This window comes from Canis lupus, chromosome 12, assembly GCF_011100685.1.
Source record: "Canis lupus familiaris isolate Mischka breed German Shepherd chromosome 12, alternate assembly UU_Cfam_GSD_1.0, whole genome shotgun sequence".
Taxonomy (NCBI): Eukaryota; Metazoa; Chordata; class Mammalia; order Carnivora; family Canidae; genus Canis; species Canis lupus.
In genome coordinates this window covers 67,841,653-67,862,362 of record NC_049233.1, presented here as the reverse complement: position 1 = coordinate 67,862,362, position 20,710 = coordinate 67,841,653, and the positions used below count along the sequence as shown (strand labels likewise).

Genomic DNA, 20,710 nt, shown 5'->3' with positions numbered 1-20,710 from the left:
CTTGGCATGGAGCCTGCTTAAGATTCTCTCTCCCTCTGCTCCCCTCAATCTTACTCAATCTTTCTCATAAATAAATAAAAACACTTTTTAGTGGTTGTCCTAGAGTTTGCAATAAATATTTACAATTAATCTATGTCCACTTTTTTTTTTTTTTAAGATTTTATTTATTCATGAGAGACACAGAGAAGCAGAGACATAGGCAAGGGAGAAGCAGGCTCCCAGTAGGGAGCCTGATGCGGGTCTCAATCCCAAGACCCCAGAACCATGACCTGAGCCAAAGACAGACACTTAACCACTGACCCATCCAGGTGCCCCTCCACGTCCACTTTCAGATAACCATTTACTACTTCATGGAGTGTACAAATACCTTACAATACAAAAATACTCTTAATTCCTCCTTCCTGTCCCTTTTATCATTTGTGTCATCCATTTTACTTATACATAAGCACACATGTCTTAGTCCATCTGAGGAGTTAAAAGAGAATTTCCTATACTGGGTGGCTTATAGACAACAGAAATTTTATTTTCCACAGTTCTGGAAGCTAGCAAGTCTAAGGTCAAAGCAACAGCAGGTGTGGTGTCTTATGAGGGCCTATTTCCTGATTCATAGACAGCCATCTTTTCACTGTTGTCACATGGAACAAGGAACAAAGGAGCTCTCAAGAGTCTCTTTTTACAAGGGCACTAATATTATTCAAGAGGGCTTCATCATGACTTAATCACTTCCGAAAGGCCCCACCTTGTAATACCATCACCCTCAGAGTTAGGATTTTAACACATGAATTTTGGGAGAACACATTCTTTCTATAGCAATCCATATATACAAAAGCATAGTTAATCAAATATATTATTAGTATTTCAACAAATTTATCTGGTGATCAAGTAAGAATAACATTTTTTTTTTTCTTCTAAGATTTTATTTATTCATGAGAGACACACAGAAAGAGAGAGGCAGAAGCAGTCTCCCTGCAGGGAGCCTGATGTGGGACTTGATCCTGGCCAAAGGGAGGCGCTCAACCACTGAGCCACCCAGACATCCCCAAAATAAGTTTTGATTTTACCTTCACTTATTCCTTCTCTGATGATCATACTTTCTGTATGCAAATCCAAGCTTCTGACTCCTATCATTCTACTTCCCTCTAAATAACTTATAACATTTCTTGCAAGGAAGGTCTACTGGCAATAAATTCCCTCAATTTTTGTCTTTATGTACTTTTTGAAAGTCTCTCTCACATTTAAAGAATAATTTTGCAGAGTACTAAATTCTAGCTTGGTGGGTTTTTTCTTTCAACATTTAAAATATTTCATTCCAAATGTCTTCTTGCTTGCATAGTTATTGAGAAGTCACATGTAATTCTTCTTTGCTCCACTATAGGTAAGGTATTTTTCCCTCTCTGGTTTCTTTCAGATTTTAAATTTATTGTTGATTTTCTAGAAATGAAAATATCCCTAGACTTAGGGATTTTTTGGCATTTATCCTACTTGGTGTTCTCTGAGCATCCTGAATCTGTGGTTTGATGCTTGATATTAATTTGGGGAAATTCTTAGTCATTATCGCTTAAAAGTTCAGCTTTTTATTTACTGTTAAGATGGAGTGGTGACTTCCAGCTTCTCAGTGCCAGACCAGAAACCAGAAATGTGTCTGATAACATTTTATTGAATGCCAGATACTGTGTATTTTACTTTGTTGAGTGTTGGCTATATTAAAAACATTTTCAGTGTTGGGGTGCCTGGGTGGCTCAGTCAGTTGGGTGTTCAACTCTCAGTTTTGGTTCAGGTCATGATCTCAGGGTTGTGGGATCAAGCCCCACATTGGGCTCCACACTTAGCTTGGAGTCTGCTTGTCCCTCTTCCTCCCCCTCTGCCCTACTCCTTCACTCATGAGCTCTCTAATAAATAAATACATAAAATCTTTTTAAAATATATTCTTCAGGGGCACCTGGGTGGCTCAGTTGGTTAAGTGTTAAGCTGAAGGTTAAGCCTTCAGCTCAGGTCATGATCTCAGAGTCCTGGGATCGAGCTCCGTATTGGGCTCCCTGCTCACTGGGGAGTCTGCTTCTCCCTCTCCCTCAGCCCCTGCTCATGCTTGCTCACCCTCTCTCAAAGAAATAAATAAAAACCATTAAAATAATTCTTCAGTGTTGTCTGAGATGCAGTTACTTGGAAAACAGTTTGATCCTTTCAGTTCTTGTTTTTAATTTTGTTAGGTGAGACAAAAGCCTCATTTAGGCTAATTATGCTCTGAGGCAAAAACCCTTCTGAGTACTGTGTCCATGCTCCATGAAATATGAGGTTTTCTTTTTTTTTTTTTTTTAAACTTTATTTTTTTATTTATGATAGTCACAGAGAGAGAGAGAGAGGCAGAGACATAGGCAGAGGAAGAAGCAGGCTCCATGCACCGGGAGCCCGACGTGGGATTCAATCCCGGGTCTCCAGGATCGCGCCCTGGGCCAAAGGCAGGCGCTAAACCCGCTGCGCCACCCAGGGTTCCCGAAATATGAGGTTTTCTACACCGGCTGAGAACTGCAAGCTCCAGGGATTGTTCAGATGGCTCTTTTCCCTGCCTCCAGGGGCTTTCTGGCATACATGTTATCAAGTAGTCTACTGAAGACTCCAGAAGGGTTCTCTGTAGCTTTCTTGAAGCTCTCTTGAAGCTTTCTCTCTGTATTCCCCTGATATTCTGCTATGCAAGCTCCAGCTCTCTTGGTCTTGGGTTTCCAGTTCTATCTCAACTCAGAAAGACTTCTGAATTTCATCTGGACTCCTCCTCCTTCTACTGTAACCTGGAAATTCTCTCCAAGCAGTATCTAAGTATCTAAGGAAATCGTGAGGCCACCTCACTTGTTTCCTGGGGTGGAACAATTTATGCACCAAAGTGGGAATGACAGTGTGGCAGACAAAGTAAGGTCTCCCTAAAATGCCTAGAACTTATGAATGTTATATATAAAGGGTATTTTGCAGATGTGATTAAGTTCAGGATCTTTAGATAGGATGGTTACTCTGGATTTTCTGTATGAGCCCAACCTATTTACGGGGGACCTTTTAAGAGGGACATAGGAGTATAAGAATCAGAGAGATGATGACAGAAGCAGGTGAGAGAGATTTGAAGATGTTATACTCTTAGTTTTGAATATGGAGGAAGGGCCCTCAAGCCAAGGAAAAGTAGGCAGTCTCTAGTAGTTGGAAAAGACAAGGGATTCTCCCCTGGAGTCTCCACAAGGAATGCAGCCCTATCAACATCTTGATTTTATCCCCATAAGGTTTAATCTATTTAGAATTTGACCTTCAGAACTCTAATAAATTTAATGGTGTTTTAAGCCACTAAATTTGTGATAATTTGTTACAGCGGCAGTAGGAAACTAATATAATCACCAAATAGGAGCATGAAATATGATTAGAAAATAACAGTTTGTGGGGATCCCTGGGTGGCTCAGCAGTTTGGTGCCTGCCTTTGGCCCCGGGCGCGATCCTGGAGTCCCGGGATCGAGTCCCGTGTGGGGCTCCCGGCATGGAGCCTGCTTTTCCCTCCTCCTGTGTCTCTGCCTCTCTCTCTCAATCCTTGTGTCTATCATAAATAATAAATAAATAAATCTTTAAAAAAAGAAAACAGTTTGTGAAGACATCACGATAGTGAAAGAACTCTTATTTGGATTTGAGAAAACTAGGATCTTTGCTATCTCGACATCTTTATTCATGATATGCAAGTATGGCTACATTAAACCCAAAGTACCAGTTGTCCCCCAAAAAGAGAAACATTTTAAAAGAAAAAAATATACCAGTCTCTAGAAACTATCTATTGTCACTAACAAAGGTGTATGTTCACTCTGTACTGAGTCAATAATGTGTACTTCTAGATAATTTTATAAACAGGATTCTCTTATTCTATAAGGAAATAATGGTGGAAGTCATAAAAGAGAGACAGCAAATCCATTTTAGAATCAATGACATTTATGGAAGATAGTACATGCCAGACACATTAGGAAGTTTGGGCAGTTTCATACGGGAACAAAACGGAAATGAAAACAGTAGATTCTAAAAAATTATCAGCTGCTGCTGAATAGCTAACCACATGATACCATCAATAATTTGACTCAGCTGGCCACATCTGTCAATGCATTTGTTATGACCAACTATATAGTACATAATAAACAAATGCCTGGATATCCAAACATTTCCATATTGGCCTTAAGGAATAATTCCGCATGGAGCACCTTAGCAATATAATCCTATCATTATTTGTGAGCAAAAGCCAACCACTGCATTCAGTGCCAGAAGTAGTATTATAACAGCTACACAGAGACTGTAGTTCCAAGATTAGTTTGTTAAGTAATTCTGGTAAGTCAGTAAGACAGATCAATGGTGAAGAAATTCATTGGTGAAGTTCCAGTCTTACAAAATACTTCATGGTTGGAAAAGATTATTTTACTAAATTCCAAACATTTATTCTCATTTACAGGTAGGGAACTAAAACACATTACGTTCTCTTCAGAATATAAGACTTTATTATTCTCTTCAATTTCAGGTAGAAAGAACTACATCAGTTTAGATCAGTTTCTTTTAAAAAAAAAAAAAAAGATTTTATTTATTTATTCATGAGAGACCGAGAGAGAGGCAGAGGCAGAGACACAAGCAGAGGGAGAAGCAAGCTCCATGCAGGGAGCCTGATGCGGGACTCGATCCCAGGACCCTGGGGTCACGCCCTGAGCCGAGGTCAGACGCCCAACCACTGAGCCACCCAGGCGTCCCTAGATCAGTTTCTTTAGCAAGATTACAAATCTCAAGAATCTTCCATTCTATTTCCTTATACTTTTCTCTATTTTTCAAAATGTGTAATGTATTAAATAGGATTAATGACTTACACAGGAGACAAGTTATTTCTCTCCCATAAAGGCGAGAGGTAGGTGGTTGCAGTGCCTTCTCTGCCTGAACAGCAGCAGCAGTCACAGGTTTGGAAGGACATTCACACTCACAAGACCCAATTGGCCTAATGGGACTGAATCCAGCACCAGATTAACTTAACTTTATAGGAAACAACACAGCAGCACGAGGCTTGTTTCAACAGGAGGCTTTACTCTGGCACCAAGTGTCAGTGCAGATATAAGGAAAGGAGATCATTAGGGTGGGTGCAGATGCCACGCTGGCTTAGAAACTTCAGGCTTTCCAAGAAGCAACATCTCTTGAAACAGCCATGAGTGTAGCTTTCAGGAATCTTAGTAATAAGAAACACAGTACTTGAGGCATCTGGCTGGCTCAATCAGTAGAGCATGCAACTCTTGATCTCAGGGTTGTGATTTCAAGCACCATGTTGGGCATGGAGCCTACTTAAAAAAATACAAACAAAATACACAGTGCTTAAGTAGGTCCAAAGTCCATATTTTCCAAAGGGCATTTAGAGCTGCCATAGTCTTCCTGGTCCATACAGTTTACCAATAAGGGGGTCTTTTTTTTTTTTTTTTAAAGTAGGCTCCAAAAAATAAAAATAAAAATAAAGTAGGCTCCATGCACAGCGTGGAGCCCAACTCAGGGCTTGAACTCACAACCCTGAGATCAATACCTGAGTTGAGATCAAGAATTGGATGCTTAACCAACTAAGCCACCCAGGCACCCCAATAAGGGGTCATTTTTAATCACAATACTGCCTGACATCACAGTTGATAATCTCTTATTATCTTCTCTAGTAGATTTCCAGAGAAATATGGCTAAAAGGTAAACTTGAAGTCCTTTTACAAGGGAGAAAAAGAAAGGGTTTTATTAACCTTCTTTATTCTTGGCAGTCCAGGACAGCATCATATGAGGATCCAATCTTCTATCTTGTTGCTCTGTCACTCATGGCTTCTATTTCCAAGGTTTCTTTACAGTCCAGAAAGCCTGCTGAAACTCTAGCTACCACATCCATGTTCCAGCAGGAAAAAAGAGAAGATGAACTGACTCATCTCCCTTTATGCCTTAAGGTTTAAGGAAGCTTTCTAGAGCCATCCACCACTCAACACTTATAATTCCCATGTCACTGGCCAGAACTTAGTCATATGGCCACATATATACATACGTACACATATATGGGCACATTGCTAACTTGAATAATTCTGGGATTATTAACAAAACAAAGAAAGAACAAATACTAGGTCAGGTAATGAGCAAGATGGGTCAGAGATACGATAATGGAAGAACCAAGAGATTTACTGGCTTAGAAGAGAAAAGGACCATAGACCAAGGAATGTAGGCAGCCTCTAGAAGCTGGAAATGGCCTTCAGATGACAGTAAGAAAATGGGACACTGATCCTTCAATGGCAAAGAATTAAAATCTGCCAACAACTAAATAAACAGGGAAACAGAGTCTCCCCACCCCTAACCTCCAGAAAATAATGAAGTCCTGCCAATACCTTGATTTTAGCCCAGGCCATGTGAGACAGCTGACTTACAAAACTGTAAGATAATAAATATACTTGTGTCATTTTAAACTGCTAAGTTTGTAGTAATTTGTGACGGCTGCAATAAAAAAAACTTATATACTTACCTTAATAAAACTTTCAATTTAAAGGGCTTATCAGAGAAGGGTCCCTATAGTCATTTATAGCAGATTTTTAAAAATTCAATTTGGATCTTGTCCTTAATGACTCTGGTATATTAAACTGTGTTATAATCAGAAATGCATGTATAGCCAATAAAACTAGTAAAATAGTGAACTGAAAGCTACACAATTCTTTTATATCAAAACTCCAAACAAAAAGTTCATGACTAGTTATAATGAGAAACATTTCATCTAGGAGAGATTTCTAAGGTAGTATCTTGAGTTTCCATAAAAACATAACCGTCTGTCTCAGAGGAAGGGATATCATCAAGAAGAGGACCAGAATTGTCTACTTCCAAGTTCAGTGATTTCTCCTGTTCATAACCCAAGCTTGAATTATCTTTCATTTGAATCTCTTCCTCTTCCAACTCCAAAGATTTATCTGAGGCTGGAGCTCCAATATCGTCATCTTCATTTTCATGCAGAAAGCTACATATCATGTTGGGTCTATAGGAGAAATCATTGTCCTTGATTTGCAGCCATTCCACACCACCTAACGAGGGATGGTGAGGGATAGGAGGACAAACCAAGAAAGAAGTATGAAAAAGGAATTTCAGTTACTTTACCTATATTTCCCTTTATTTTAATTTTTTTTTTTAAGTAGGGTCCATGCTTAGTGTGGAACCCAATTCAGGGCTTGAACTCATGACATTGAGATCAAGACCTGAGTTGAGATCAAGAGTCAGACACTCAATCAACTGAGCCACTCAGGCACCCCTCTCTTTAATTTAAATTTTCATCCTATGAATACATGTCATAATAAAACCCCAACATAAACCAATGAACATGGTGCCATAACTACTGAAAAACGATCACATTATTTCCATCTTACATGGAGACCCTGGAATGCCTATACTGTATGCAACATCAAAATTACTGTAAGTGAAAAACAAGAAACAGAGAAACACAAAATCACTACAAGTGAAATCTAGTCAATAATATTGTAGTAACTATATGGTAACTGATGGTTACCTACACTTATGATGAGCATTTTGTAATGCATATAATTATTAAATCACTATGTTGTACACCTGAAACTAATATAATACTGTATTATCAATTATACTTCAATTAAATTTAAGATTTTATTTATTCATTAAAGAGAGACAGCAAGCACAGGAGTGGGGGAGGGGCTGAGGGAGAGGGAGAAGCAGACTCCCTCCTGAACAGGGAGCTGGACTCGGCTCAATTCCAGGACCCCAGGGATCATGACCTGAGCTAAAGGCAAATGCCTGGGACGCCTGGGTGGCTCAGCGGTTGAGCATCTGCCTTTGGCTCAGGTCGTGATCCCGCTGTCCCAGGATCGAGTCCTGCATTGGGCTCCCTGCATGGAGGCTGCTTCTTGCTCTGCCTGTGTCTCTGCCTCTCTCTCTGTGTCTCTCATGAATAAATATCTTGAAAAAAAATAAAGGCAGATGCTTAACTGACTGAACCACCCAGGTCCCCCTCCAAAGAATTCAGACCATAAAAAAAAAAAAAAATTCACTAATCAACTTCAATTACTATTCCAAATTCCTTTTCCAGAGTCCAATTCCCAACTCAGAGATAATCTGAGCTCTTACTGCACCTTATGCCTTATAGAAAAGTCTGTCACTTCCCTATAATTTTCTCCTCAGTTTGCATAATAGATGATACTACCCTATCATCTTTCTTTTTCCCCCATCACCTTTCAACTCAACACCCACATGTCATTTTAAGTTAGAACATCCAACTATGAAATAAAACACCTCTCAACAAAAAGAAAGAAACTTGAAAACATTGTTATCCTTTTCATACTTACAGCCCTAGTCTAACAAAGAACTTTCACAAACAAGAATGGCACTCAGTGGGCAGTCTGCCTCCCGACACCCTCCCTCCCTCCAACTCTTGGTTTCAGCTCAGGTCATGACCTCAGGGTTGTAGGATTGAGCCCTGTATTCAGGCTCTGCACTCAGTGTGAAGTCTGTTTGAGATTCTCTCCCTCGGGGCACCTGGGTGGCTCAGTTGGTTAAGCATGTGCCTTCAGCTCAGGTCATGATCCCAGGGTCCTGCTTCTCCTCCTCCCTGCCACTCGCCCTGCTTGTGCTCTCTCTGTATCAAATAAACAAATAAAATCTTAAAAAAAAAAAAAAGATTCTCTCCCTCTCCTTATCCTTCCCCTTCTATCCATGAGCACACTAAAATAAGTAAATAAAATCTTAAAAATAATAATGCTTATCATTTCTTTCATCCATATGAACCTTTCAGTCAAATATTTTCAATGGATCTTCATTAATTTGTATAGCAAGCCTGAACTATTTATTGTCATGTTCAAAATTCCACTAGATAGGGGATCCCTGGGTGGCTTGGTGGTTTAGAGCCTGCCTCGGGCTCAGGGTGTGATCCTGGAGTCCTGGATCGAGTCCCACATTAGGCTCCCTGCATGGAGCCTGCTTCTCTCTCTGCCCCACCCCCTCTGTCTCTCATGAATGAATAAATTAAAAAAAAAAAAAAACTTAAAAAAAATAGAATCTTAAAAGAGTTCCATTAGATAGCTCTAATATACAGCAATTTATCTTGCCACCCTGTTCCCCACCGTAAACTCTTCTGTGACTGCTGAAACCTCCTGATAGCTGATGCCATGCCTTCTCATATGTTATTACCATAAAATCTCCTTCTATCAAAAGTTGACTGGTCCTTTTCTCTCCAATCGGCATCAACTATTCTTTCATTTTCCCCCCTGCAACAGCATCATTTACCTAGTCGCCAGATTCAAAACCTTGAAGCCATCCTACAGCTTATTTTGCTATTTAGCATAATATGTGTCACATACCAGATACTTAAAATAAATGGAATGAAATGGGTGTTGAGTCACATTCATACATGTGTTTCAGTGTGATTTACTTTAGAGTACAAATTCCCAGAAGGTGAGGACCACATCTCTTGCTAGTTTGTTCTGCCATGTTCCATTAACAACCGCCAACACGGCCCCCACAGAACTTCACTTTCCTGGTATTCGTGCCCGTGTCATCTCCTCCCACAACGAACAGCACATGGCAGAAATGGCAGACTGTGACTTCTAGGCTGGCTCATAGAAGATACCATGGCTTCTACCTTGTTGTCCCCATCACTTGACCTGGGAGAAGCTGGCTGCCACGTCCGGAGGGCGCTCGCACAGTACTGTGGGGACGCAACGAACGGAGGCCTCCCGTTGAAAGCTGACATAGCCTACCAAGCATGTGAGGGAGCCGTCCTCTGTATTTCCAGATCACCACAGCCCAGCCAACGTATTGACTGCAACCTTAAGACAGAAATCGAGCCAGAACTGCCTGGCTAAGCTGATCCCAAATTCCTGAGTCCTGGTAAAATATTTTTGTTATTTTTTTAAGCCATTTAGATTTAGGGGCACCTGGGAGGCTCAGCAGTTGAGCATCTGCCTTCAGCTCAGGGCATGACCCCAGGGTCCCAGGATCGAGTCCCACATCAGGCTCCCTGCAGGGAGCCTGCTTCTCCCTCTGCCTGTGTCTCTGCCTCTCTGTGTCTCTCATGGAAAAATAAATAAAAATTAATTAATTAATTAATTAATTAAAAAGTCTAGAGGTGATTTTTAATGCAGCAATATATCCTTGAACAGATGGCTAATGAATTTATGTGATTAAACACAATACCCAAATCTTCCCAAAGACCTATTAGATTATTAAAGACTACCGGACAGTAAATTCTACAACTTCCTTCTTCAAAAAAGAATATCTAAATAATAACTAAGCTATCTGATATGTAGCTACCTTTCAAGTTCATTCTAGAACTTCAAGTACCTCTTTTCTCCTGTTATTGCAGAGTGCTAAAGAAGAGATAAGTTTTGGGATATACATGTTAAGAACAAAGATTTTTTTATGCACTTATGTGTAATTGGTATAATTAACTTCTACATGATTAATATACCTTCACATGTTTATTCCTTAAAATACAATAAATCAAACCATAAATATTCATCACTAGAATCAGTCATGTCGACTAGAGTTTGAAATATGTCTTTGAGCAATGAGGGTTTTTTTTTCAAATTATGTGATTTTTAAAAATTGAAGTATAGCTGAGGGGCACCTGGGTGGCTCATTCGGTTAGGTGTCTGACTTTGGCTCAGGTCGTGATCTCTGGGTCCTGGGACGGAGCCCCATGTCTGGCTCCCCACTCAGTGGGGACTTTGCTTCCTCTCTCCCCATCTCTTTGCCCCTCCCCTGCTTATCCTCTGTCTCTCTTTCTCGAAGAAATAAAATCTTAAAAAAAAAAATTGAAGTATAGTTGATACACAATATGACATTAGTTTCAGGTATACAAAGTAGTGACTTGAAAAGTCTATACATTATGCTATGCTTATCACAACTTAACTACCATCTGTCACTACACAACACTATTACAATACCATGGACTGTACTTCCTAAACTGTACAATCCCCATAACTTACTCATGCATAACTGGAAGCCAGTTATCTCCCACTTTCCTTCAACCATTTTGCCCATCTCACCACTCCCTCCTCTCTGGCAACCATCAGTTTGCTGTCTGTATTTATAGGTCTGTTTCTGCTTTTTGTTTATTTGTTTTGTTTTGTATATATTCCACATAAAAGTGAAATCATACATTTGTCTTTCTCTTATTTCACTATGAGCAATGAGCTTTTTAAACTAGCAAGTGATTATCTCCACAAAAATGTGCCTGCTATGGGTGCAAGAAGCATAGTCTAAAGTCTCTACTTTGGGATAACCAGCAACTGGAGAGGGCTCAGTGGATGCAAATTAAGAGTGGAACTCATCAGGTCCAACAACTGTGGTCCTAGAGTCCCACCCTCACATATGAAGCCAGCTTCTTCTAGTCTTCCCCAAGACTTCCCCAAGAAGAAGACTTCTTCCCCAAGAAGATTGCCACTACTGCCACAAATTTTCAGGAGATTCTCTGGGGTTACACTTGAAAACCCAATCCTATCATCTCCACTTACAAAGAAGTTTTAATTGGGACGCCTGGGGGCTCAGTGGTTGAGCATCTGCCTTGGGCTCAGGGCGTCATCCCAGAGTCCCAGGATCAAGTCCCTGTATTGGGCTCCCTGCATGGAGCCTGCTTCTCCCTCTGCCTATGTCTCTGCTTCTCTCTGTGTCTCTCGTGAATAAATAAAATCTTAAAAAAAAAAAAGTTTCAATTAAGGGGGTAAAGGAGTGGTAGCTACTGAATTCTCTAGGCCTTGGAAATCTATCAAGTTTCTTGACAAACTCACAAACATTTCTAATGCAAAGCAAATAAGAGATTTCCTACATGTCTCCAGTGCCCTCTGCTACACTAGAGTTCAAATGACTTTTATCTTTTTTTTTTTTTAAGTAGGCTCCATGCCCAGAGTGGAGCCCTATATGGGGCTTGAACTCACAACCATGAGATAAAGACCTGAGCTGAGATCAAGAGTCAGGTGCTAATCCAACTGAGCTACCCAGGCACCCCTACATCTATATCTGGTACTTTTCATGGAGCACTCTCAATTTTCATATTACATAGCTGTCACTACAAAGTACAAGGAATGTCCTGGCAGCAATGTGTCATTGTCAAAGCCAAGAGTAAATCACCTATTTTCAGAGAACTAAGTGAACTAACCTACACTTTCTTCTCCTTCTTTCTTTTCTGTCAGAAGAGTTCTTGTCATGCTGAGCTTCTTCATTGTATGGCATTTATATTTTAGTACCGTTTTACTACTGCCTTCTGCATCACCTAGAATATAAAATGAACGGAATTATTTTACTGTTGATGCCATCAAATCATCATGTTAAGCCTCAATAGTTCCAGTTCATGGAGTCACACTAAATTACTTACTATCAAGATAGTGTAGTAAGTTCAAGATTTTACTCAACCCCCCTGCTCCCAACACAGAGAAATGACAGATAAAATACATAACAACTAGGCAGCCCGAGTGGCTCAGCGGTTTAGCACCACCTTCAGCCCAGGGCGTGATCCTGGAGACCCGGGATAGAGTCCCACATGGGGCTCCCTGTGTGGAGTCTGCTTCTCCCTCCACCTCTCTCTCTCTCTCTCTCTCTGTGTGTGTGTGTCTCATGAATAAATAAATAAAATCTTAAAAAAAAATGCCTAACAACTGAATGCACAGCTGGACCCAAAAACAACAAACCTCACCAGAGGACCAAAACACAAAGGTGTGAGTGAAATTAAATCTACCAATCCACTAGGCTTCAGCCTGAAGTAAAGAAGTGGGACCAGGAATTTGGCCTTACAAGGTAATGAGGTCTCAAATTCTACCACTCAAAACGAAGCACCAAAGTCAGACTTACTACCTGAAGCTAGAGACTGGAGTCAGGACATTCTCAATCACAAAAGAAGGCAGAGAAAAAAAACCTGCCAACCCTGCTGCCTGGGGTTACAGCTTTATAGGAAACTGTGGGTACAGGCAGGAAAGAGGACAAGGCTCTGAGCTACAGGTGTGAAGCACACTGAAAATTCCCACACGCTACTATGTGTCACTGATACGACACTTGAGAAAGGATCAGTGCACTACCTATTAGTTTGAGCCACATGGAACTGGTCATATTCAGTTCAAATCAGTCACTTCATATGGTCAAACCTAATACTCAGTAATCTAGTAATTCCATTTTTAAGTATATCTTAGAGACATTTTTGCACACATGCACAAAGAGACACAAAAATACTCATGGCAACATTTTTGCAGTGTGTTAATAAGCATAGTCACACACTGAGCGGGGGCACCTGACGGGATGAGCACTGGGTATTATGCTAGATGTTGGCAAATTTAGCAAATTGAACTCCAATAAAAAAAATTAAAAATTAAAAAATTAAAAGCATAAGCATAGTCACAGGCTCTGGACTAGACTGCCTGGGTTCAAATCCTGACTCTGTCTCTTATTTCATGTATGACCTTGGGAATGTTATTTACCTCTCTGTGCTTCAGTTTCTTCAAACATAAAATGAAGACAACAGTGGTATCTATCCCACAGACTTGTGATGAGGATTAAATGAGTTAATACATGTAGCATTTGGAATAATGCCTTACATATAGAAGGCATTCAATAAATTTTTGTAGTTATTAATAATTACTGGTAAAAATGAAGCAATCAACATATCAATAACTGGAGATTAAATTTAGTGGTATTGTCACAAAAGAATACTAAGCAACAGGGAAAACAGAATTCTACATACTAACATGCATAAAATCTCAAAATCTATCTCTAACTAAAAAAAAAATACACAATGAGGGCAGCCCCGGTGACGCAGTGGTTTGGCGCCGCCTGCAGCCTGGGGTGTGATCTTGGAGACCAGGGATCGAGTCCCACATAGGACTCCCTGCGCGGAGCCTGCTTCTCCCTGTCTGTGTCTCTGCCCCTCTCTGTGTGTCTATGAATAAATAAATAAAATCTTCAAAAAAAAAACACAATGATACATATAATATGCTATAGTTTATGTCAACTTTGAAAATATACAAAGAGGTGCTGTTCATTGTGGATTCATACATGTGTAATACAAAATCAGGTATAGGAAAGAAAAACATCAAATTCAGGGGAGTGATTATCAAGACAGAGAAAGGGAGTATGTTTAGAGGGGGTATACATGAGGCTTCAAATGGATCTGCAATGTTTTTTAACTATTTGGCAAAATGACAGGATTTGATAAAGCTAGACAATGGGCACATGAGATGTTTACTTTTAATATTCACTGTACAAAAGTAAGTTTGCAGTATTTCATAGAAAAAAAGATTTGAGAGAAAAAAAAGAAAGACTTGAGTCAGCAGTCTAAGCACTTACCATGTTCAACATTTTCTTCAAATATAACACAGGTCCCAAGAGTGTCTGCAGAGGGTTAAAGGCAACTTGTTGAGAATTACAAGTTAACTTTCTCTGAAAAGCATATTAAAAAAAGGAGTTTCATCTATCTGACATCCTCCTACCTTCATACTCTCCAGCAAAGACATAGTTGTCCACTTGCAGAATGGGCCTCTCGGTGTCAACTCCCTACAACAGAATACAGGATAATTTAAAAAATCATTAGAGACGCCTAGGTGGCTTAGTAGTTAAGCATGTCTGCCTTCAGCTCAGGGCATGATCCTGGGGTCCCGGGATGGAGTCCCACATCAGGCTCCCTGCATGGAGCCTGCTTCTCCTTCTGCCTGTGTCTCTGCCTCTCTCTCTCATGAATAAATAAATAAAATCTTAAAAAAATAATACTAATCATTACAAAAAGCCTTGCAGGGGCACCTCAGTGGCTCAGTTGGCTAAATGATCTCAGGGTTGTGAAATCCAGCCCCACATTGGGCTCTGTGCCGGCATGGAGCCTGCTTAGGATATTTCCTCTCTCACTGCCTCTGCCCCTCTCCCCCTTTCCTTCTCTAAAAAACCAAAAAACCTTAGAGGGTTGAGTGAAATGGGTGAAGGTACTTATTTTATAACTGAAAGTTTGTGTCTTTTGACTAAGTCCTGGGGATGTGGCATACCTCATCACTCTACTTAATACCACAGAGTACATTTAAAAGTTGCTAAGAGAGGGATGCGTGGGTGGCTCAGCAGTTGAACCTCGTCTCACGGTGGGAGTTCCAGGAGTTCCAGGATGGAGTCCCTAGTCCCACATCTGGCTCCCTACAGGGAGCCTGCTTCTCCCTCTGCCTGTGACTCTACCTCTCTTTTCTCACAAATAAACAAAATCTTATAACGGGGGGGGGGGATTATCTGTGCAAAAAAAAAAGTCGTTAAGGGTAAATCTTAAAAGTTATTACAACAGAGGACCCAGCTAGCTGTTTGTAGAGCATGCGACTCTTGATCTTAGAGTTGTGAGTTCAGCCCCACGTTGGGCACAGATCTTACTTTAAAAAAAAAAACAAAAAACAACCATTACAAGAAAAAAATTTTAATTTTTTTCTTAAGATTTTATTTATTTATTCAGGAAAGACACACAGAGAGGTAGAGACACAGGCAGAGGGAGAAGCAGGCTGCACACAGGGAGCCCGATGTGGGGACTCCATCCCGGGTCTCCAGGATCACACCCCAGGCTGCAGGTGGCGCCAAACCACTGCGCCACCGAGGCTGCCCAGAAAAAAAAATTTTAACATGTGTAGTGATGGATGTTTAACTAGACTTAATGCAATGACTGTTCCCTCAGTACATATAACTATTAAATCCTGATGTTGTACACTTGAAACAATGTTTTTGTCTTGTTTTGTTTTGTTTTTTTATTCATGAGAGACACAGAAAGAGTCACAGACATACAAAGAGAGAAGCAGACTCCTTGCAGGGAGCCGGATGTGGGACTCCATCCTGGGACTCCAGGATCACGCCCTGAGCCAAAGGCAGGTGCTCAACCACTGAGCCACCCAGGCGTCCCAAAACAATGTTATATGTTAATTACATCTCAATTAAAACAAAATTGAGTCTTCAATATGTAACCCTGCTTCCAAGGAGAGTGATCTCCAAAACTGGGAAACCTCTGGAGCTTGTCCTTGCAAGGGCGACAGAAGCTAAAAATGCTCTGATTCACAGCGGCTACAACCTGAAGGATACTTAATTCATATCCAAGTAGCCAGCTGTATTTCCATCAACATTCTCTTCAAGTGGGACCCCTGGGTGCCTCAGCGGTTGAGCATCTGCCTTTGGCTCAGGGCGTAACCCTGGGGTCCCAGGATCGAGTCCCACATCCGGCTCCCTGCATGGAGCCCACTTCTCCCTCTGCCTGTGTCTCTGCCTCTCTCTCTCTCTGTGTCTCTCATGAATAAATAAATAAAATCTTAAAAAAAAAAAAAGCTAATTTTCAAAGGGCATAAGCTCTAAGCCATGAAGCCTATATTATGTCTCCTTTCCTCCTAAGGGAATGGTTTTCTAGTTCGTATGCTATGTTTTAATATTAAAATTACTTTGCGAATTGTGTATACACGTTTTTGTAAATACATGGAGTATCTCTGAAAGGATTTGTAAGAAACTGGTAAAGTTCGTTGTCTATAGGAAGGGGGTAAAGGGGAACAGGGATGGAAACTTCTTACTCTGTATCCTTTTTTACTCTACATCCTTTTGTAAATTGCTCAAAATAAAAAAAAAATTATGTCATAAATAGTACGATAATAACCTTGACTAGAAGTATGAGGTTTATTTGAAGAGGACTTCTTGGATTATTACATTGACCATAAAACACACATATTCTTGGGGCACCTGTGTGGCTTAGTAGGTTAAGTGTCTGCCTTTGTTTGGGTCATGATCCTAGGGTCCCGCGTCGGGCTCCCTGCACGGAGCCTCTCTCTCTGTGTGTCTCTCATAATTAAATAAAATCTTAAAAAAAAGAAAAGAAAAAAGAAAAGAAAAGAAAAAAGAAAATGTGCAGAAAGCCCCTCCCCCCGCCCCGCAATTCTAGAAGACTCACCAAAATCTTGCATTTATTTTCACATTTTGATAGAAAGTCTGAATCAATAATTCCGGACAGCTCCACCAGAACCAACTGCTCCTGGGGGGACAAAGCGGGGTCACCGCGCCGCCCGGGGGCGCGCACGCGCAGTCAGCGCCGACGCCCCGCACCCCCTCGGCGGCGACCCCGACTCGGGCACCCCGGGCCGCGCTCGCACCGACAGGCGGCCGGCGACCTTTGTCACCTGAGGGAACTGCCTCTCCTTCCCCCATCGCAGCACCGCGGGCAGCCAGGGCCGAGGCCGGCGGCGCTCCCGGGGCCCCCCGTCCCGCCAGCCGCACCCCGACTCCCTGCCCCACACGCCGCCCCCGCCGCGCGGGCCGCCGCCGCGCCACTCACGGCTTCCTCCTCGTCCTCGTCCGCGTCCTCCGGGATCCGCTCCTCGGCCGCCGCCATTGTCCCGCGCCTTCCCGGAACCTCCGCGGCCCCGGCCACGCCCCTCCGCGGCCGCCATCTTGGGTGCGGGCAGCAGCCGCCCCGGGCCGGCTGCTGCTGCGGCCCCGCGGACGGCTGCTGCCAGGACGCGAGATGGCGGCGCCGGGCCCTCCTCCTCGGCCCTTCCCGGGAGCCGGACGACTGTGGCTGTGGTGGCGGCCGGGCCGGGCAGGCCTGTGCGCGAGGACACCGTCGGGGCCACCGGCCCGGGGTGGGGGAGAGGGCTGGGGAGGGACGGAGGACCAGGAAGGTGCGAGCGGGCGGCCGCGGGGCTCAGCGGCTGAGCGGCGCCTTCGGCCCAGGGCGTGACCCCGGGGTCCCGCGGTCGAGTCCCGCGTCGGGCCCCCGAACGGAGCCTGCGTCTCTCTCCTCCTGGGTCTCTGCCTCTCTCTGTGTCTCTCGTGATTAAACAAATAAAATCTTTAAAAGAAGAAGAAGATTTAGAAGAAGGTGCAAACAAGGAGGCCGCCGGGTGAGAGGAAGGCGAAGAGGCCTCGCCTTGGCCCTGACTCAACATTGCTGGGGAAGAATTTTTTTTTTTTTAATTAAAAACTTGCATATATTTACTCACGAGAAAGAGGCAGAGACCCAGGCAGAGGGAGAAGCAGGCCCCGTGCGGGGAGCCCGACGTGGGACTCGAACCTGGGACCCCGGGGTCACGCCCTGGGTCGCAGGCGGCGCTAAACCGCCGAGCCCCCGCCGCGGGCTGCCCAAGAAATCCTCACTACCCGGTGAGCGCCGCTCCTCAATCCAAGTTCTCCTTGACCCGAGTCAAGGGCCGGTTCCAGTAGAGGAGTAAGGAGGGCGGAGGGCGGGGATCCCTGGGTGGCGCAGCTGTTTGGCACCTGCCTTTGGCCCAGGGCGCGATCCTGGAGGCCCGGGATCGAATCCCACATCGGGCTCCTGGTGCATGGAGCCTGCTTCTCCCTCTGCCTGTGTCTCCTCCTCTCTCTCTCTCTGTGACTATCATAAATAAATAAAAAATTAAAAAAAAAAAAAGAGGGCGGAGGGCGGAGGCCTGCCGGCTGGGGACCAGGAGGGGGAGAAAGAGACCCACCAGTGCCGCGGAAGCCCACCGCCCTAGGGGCTGTGATCCCGGGGGAGGGGAGCCTCGAACCGAATCTGCTTACACTCCAGGGGTGCCCCGATCCTGAAATGATCCTGAAATACGTGACCTCTGTTCGGAGACGGGATGATCTAGCTCCAAAGCGCACGAGCTTTGGGGTCGGATCCGGGGCCAGTTCAGCTGCATTGTCAGCAGCGAGGTCTCAGGCAGGTTGGTTAGTGCCGGGGATGAAATGACGTGATACGTGGAAGATCAATTTCGCCCGCTGTCTGGCACACAGTAAGCGTGGGGTTTTTTGTTGTTGTTGTTTGTTTGTTTTTTTAAGATTTTATTTATTCATGAGAGAGAGAGAGGCAGAGACACAGGCAGAGGGAGAAGCAGGCTCCCTGCAGGGAGCTCCATGTGGGACTCGATCCCGGGTCTCCAGGATCAGGCCCTGGGCTGAAGGCGGCGCTAAACCGCTGAGCCACCCGGGCTGCCCCACAGTAAGCGTTTAACGTGGGTTTTCTCTCTTACTAGTGATATACAACATTTTATAGAGTGTTGACTTCTAGTGTGCGTGCTGCCAAAGCGAACACTGCAGTATTATTGACTCTTAAAAAACACTTTGCATGTATCCTTCCAGCTTCTTTCTACACATACTGTATTTTATTTATTTATTCGTGAGAGACACAGAGAGAGAGAGAGGCAGAGACACAGGCAGAGGGAGAAGCAGGCTCCATGCAGGGAGCCGGATGTGGGTGGGACTCGATCCCGGGACCCCGGGGTCATGCCCTGGGCCAAAGGCAGAGACACTCAACCGCTGAGCCACCCGGGCTGCCATACACATACTTTTATTATTATTATTTTTTAAGATTGTTATTTATTAGTTTATTCAAGAGAGACAGGGGCAGAGGGAGAAGCAGGCTCCCTGCGGGGACCCCTAGGCGGACTCTATCCCAGGACTCCAGGGTCACGCCCTGGGAGGAAGGCAGCCGCCCAACCGCTGAGCGGTCGAGGTGTCCGTCTACACTTACTTTAAGTGTTAAATTTATACCCCTGTTTTTAGCTTGCTTTTCTCACTATATACAGTATCATGGATGTTTTTCCAAGTTCTCCATGGTAAATGGAGATCTGCATCATAGTTTTTAGCAACCATGTAGTATTTATTGTGTAATATTATTTCCCAACACTTGCATGGCCTGGCTGGCTCAGTTGGTAGAGCATTCGACTCTTGAATTCAGGGTTTTAAGTTCCAGCCCCACCTTGGGTTGTAGAGATTACTTAAAATATTTAAAAAGTATATATTACACAACATTTTAGTAAGCATCTTTGTGCATTTTTACCCAGTTGCCCCATTAGAGAAATAGGATTCCATTGCTTAAAAAAAAAAAGAAAGAAAGAAAGAAAGAAAAGGTAGAGCACTTAACCTGCTGGAAATTGTAGATTTGAATTCTAGCTCTGAAGTGTCATAATTATGATCTGGGACAAGCTGCTATGCTTTCTAAGCTTCGGTGTTTTTATTTATTAAATGAAGATTAAGATATTTATATTTACTGTATATTTTCCATTTGAAGATCAGATTGTGTTGTATCTATAAGTGCTTTCTTCGTAAACAAAAATTACACAACTTGTCAGATTTTATTAGGATAAAGGGGAAGATAAAGAAGAGAAGGACAGGGATCCCTGGGTGTCGCAGCGGTTTGGCGCCTGCCTTTGGCCCAGGGCGCGATCCTGGAGACCCGGGATCGAATCCCACGTTGGGCTCCCGGTGCATGGAGCCTGCTTCTCCCTCTGCCTCTCTCTCTCTCTCTCTCTCTGTATGACTATCATAAATTAAAAAAAAAAAAGAATTAAAAAAAAAAGAAGAGGACAATCCAAGTTGAGGGAACAGCAGTCATAAAGGCTTGAGGAATGAGAATATGCATGCGTGTGTGCTTTTTTAAAGATTTTATTTATTTATTTGACAGCACAAGCAGGGGGAGCAGCAGGCAGAGGGAGAGGGAGAAGAAGCAGGCTCTTGGGTAATCAGGGAGTCTGACTCGGGGTCCATCCTAGGACCCTTAGATCATGACCCAAAGAAAGGCAGACACTTAACCTACTAAGCCACACAGGTGCCCCAAGAATATGTGTGTTTTATGGTCAGTGTAATAATCCAAGAAGTCCTCTTCAAATAAACCTCATACTTCTAGTCAAGGTTATTATCGTACTATTTATGACATAATTTTTTTTTTATTTTGAACAATTTACAAAAGGATCTA

At 43.0% G+C, this 20,710-nt stretch overlaps 1 protein-coding gene across 1 annotated transcript; it reads right to left on the bottom strand.

Moving 5' to 3' along the window:
- Positions 1–3,926: 3,926 nt before the first annotated feature.
- On the bottom strand, positions 3,927–17,661 carry GTF3C6 (general transcription factor IIIC subunit 6). The gene is made up of 6 exons (XM_038554958.1): positions 17,309–17,661; positions 16,928–17,008; positions 14,475–14,538; positions 14,332–14,376; positions 12,158–12,271; positions 3,927–7,061 (listed from the first exon to the last, which is right to left on the bottom strand). The coding sequence occupies exons 1-6, from the start codon at positions 17,363–17,365 to the stop codon at positions 6,757–6,759; spliced, it is 666 nt and encodes a 221-aa protein (XP_038410886.1). The 5' UTR covers positions 17,366–17,661; the 3' UTR covers positions 3,927–6,756.
- Between the last annotated feature and the right edge of the window lie 3,049 nt (positions 17,662–20,710).

Coding starts and splice junctions, on each gene's coding strand:
- GTF3C6 (XM_038554958.1), bottom strand. CDS start 17,365: ATGGCGGCGGCCGAGGAGCGGATCCCGGAGGACGCGGACGAGGACGAG. Junction 14,377..14,474: donor CTTTGCTGGAGAGTATGAAG/GTAGGAGGATGT, acceptor AACCCTCTGCAG/ACACTCTTGGGACCTGTGTT. Junction 12,272..14,331: donor TGAAGAAAATGTTGAACATG/GTAAGTGCTTAG, acceptor TTTATATTCTAG/GTGATGCAGAAGGCAGTAGT.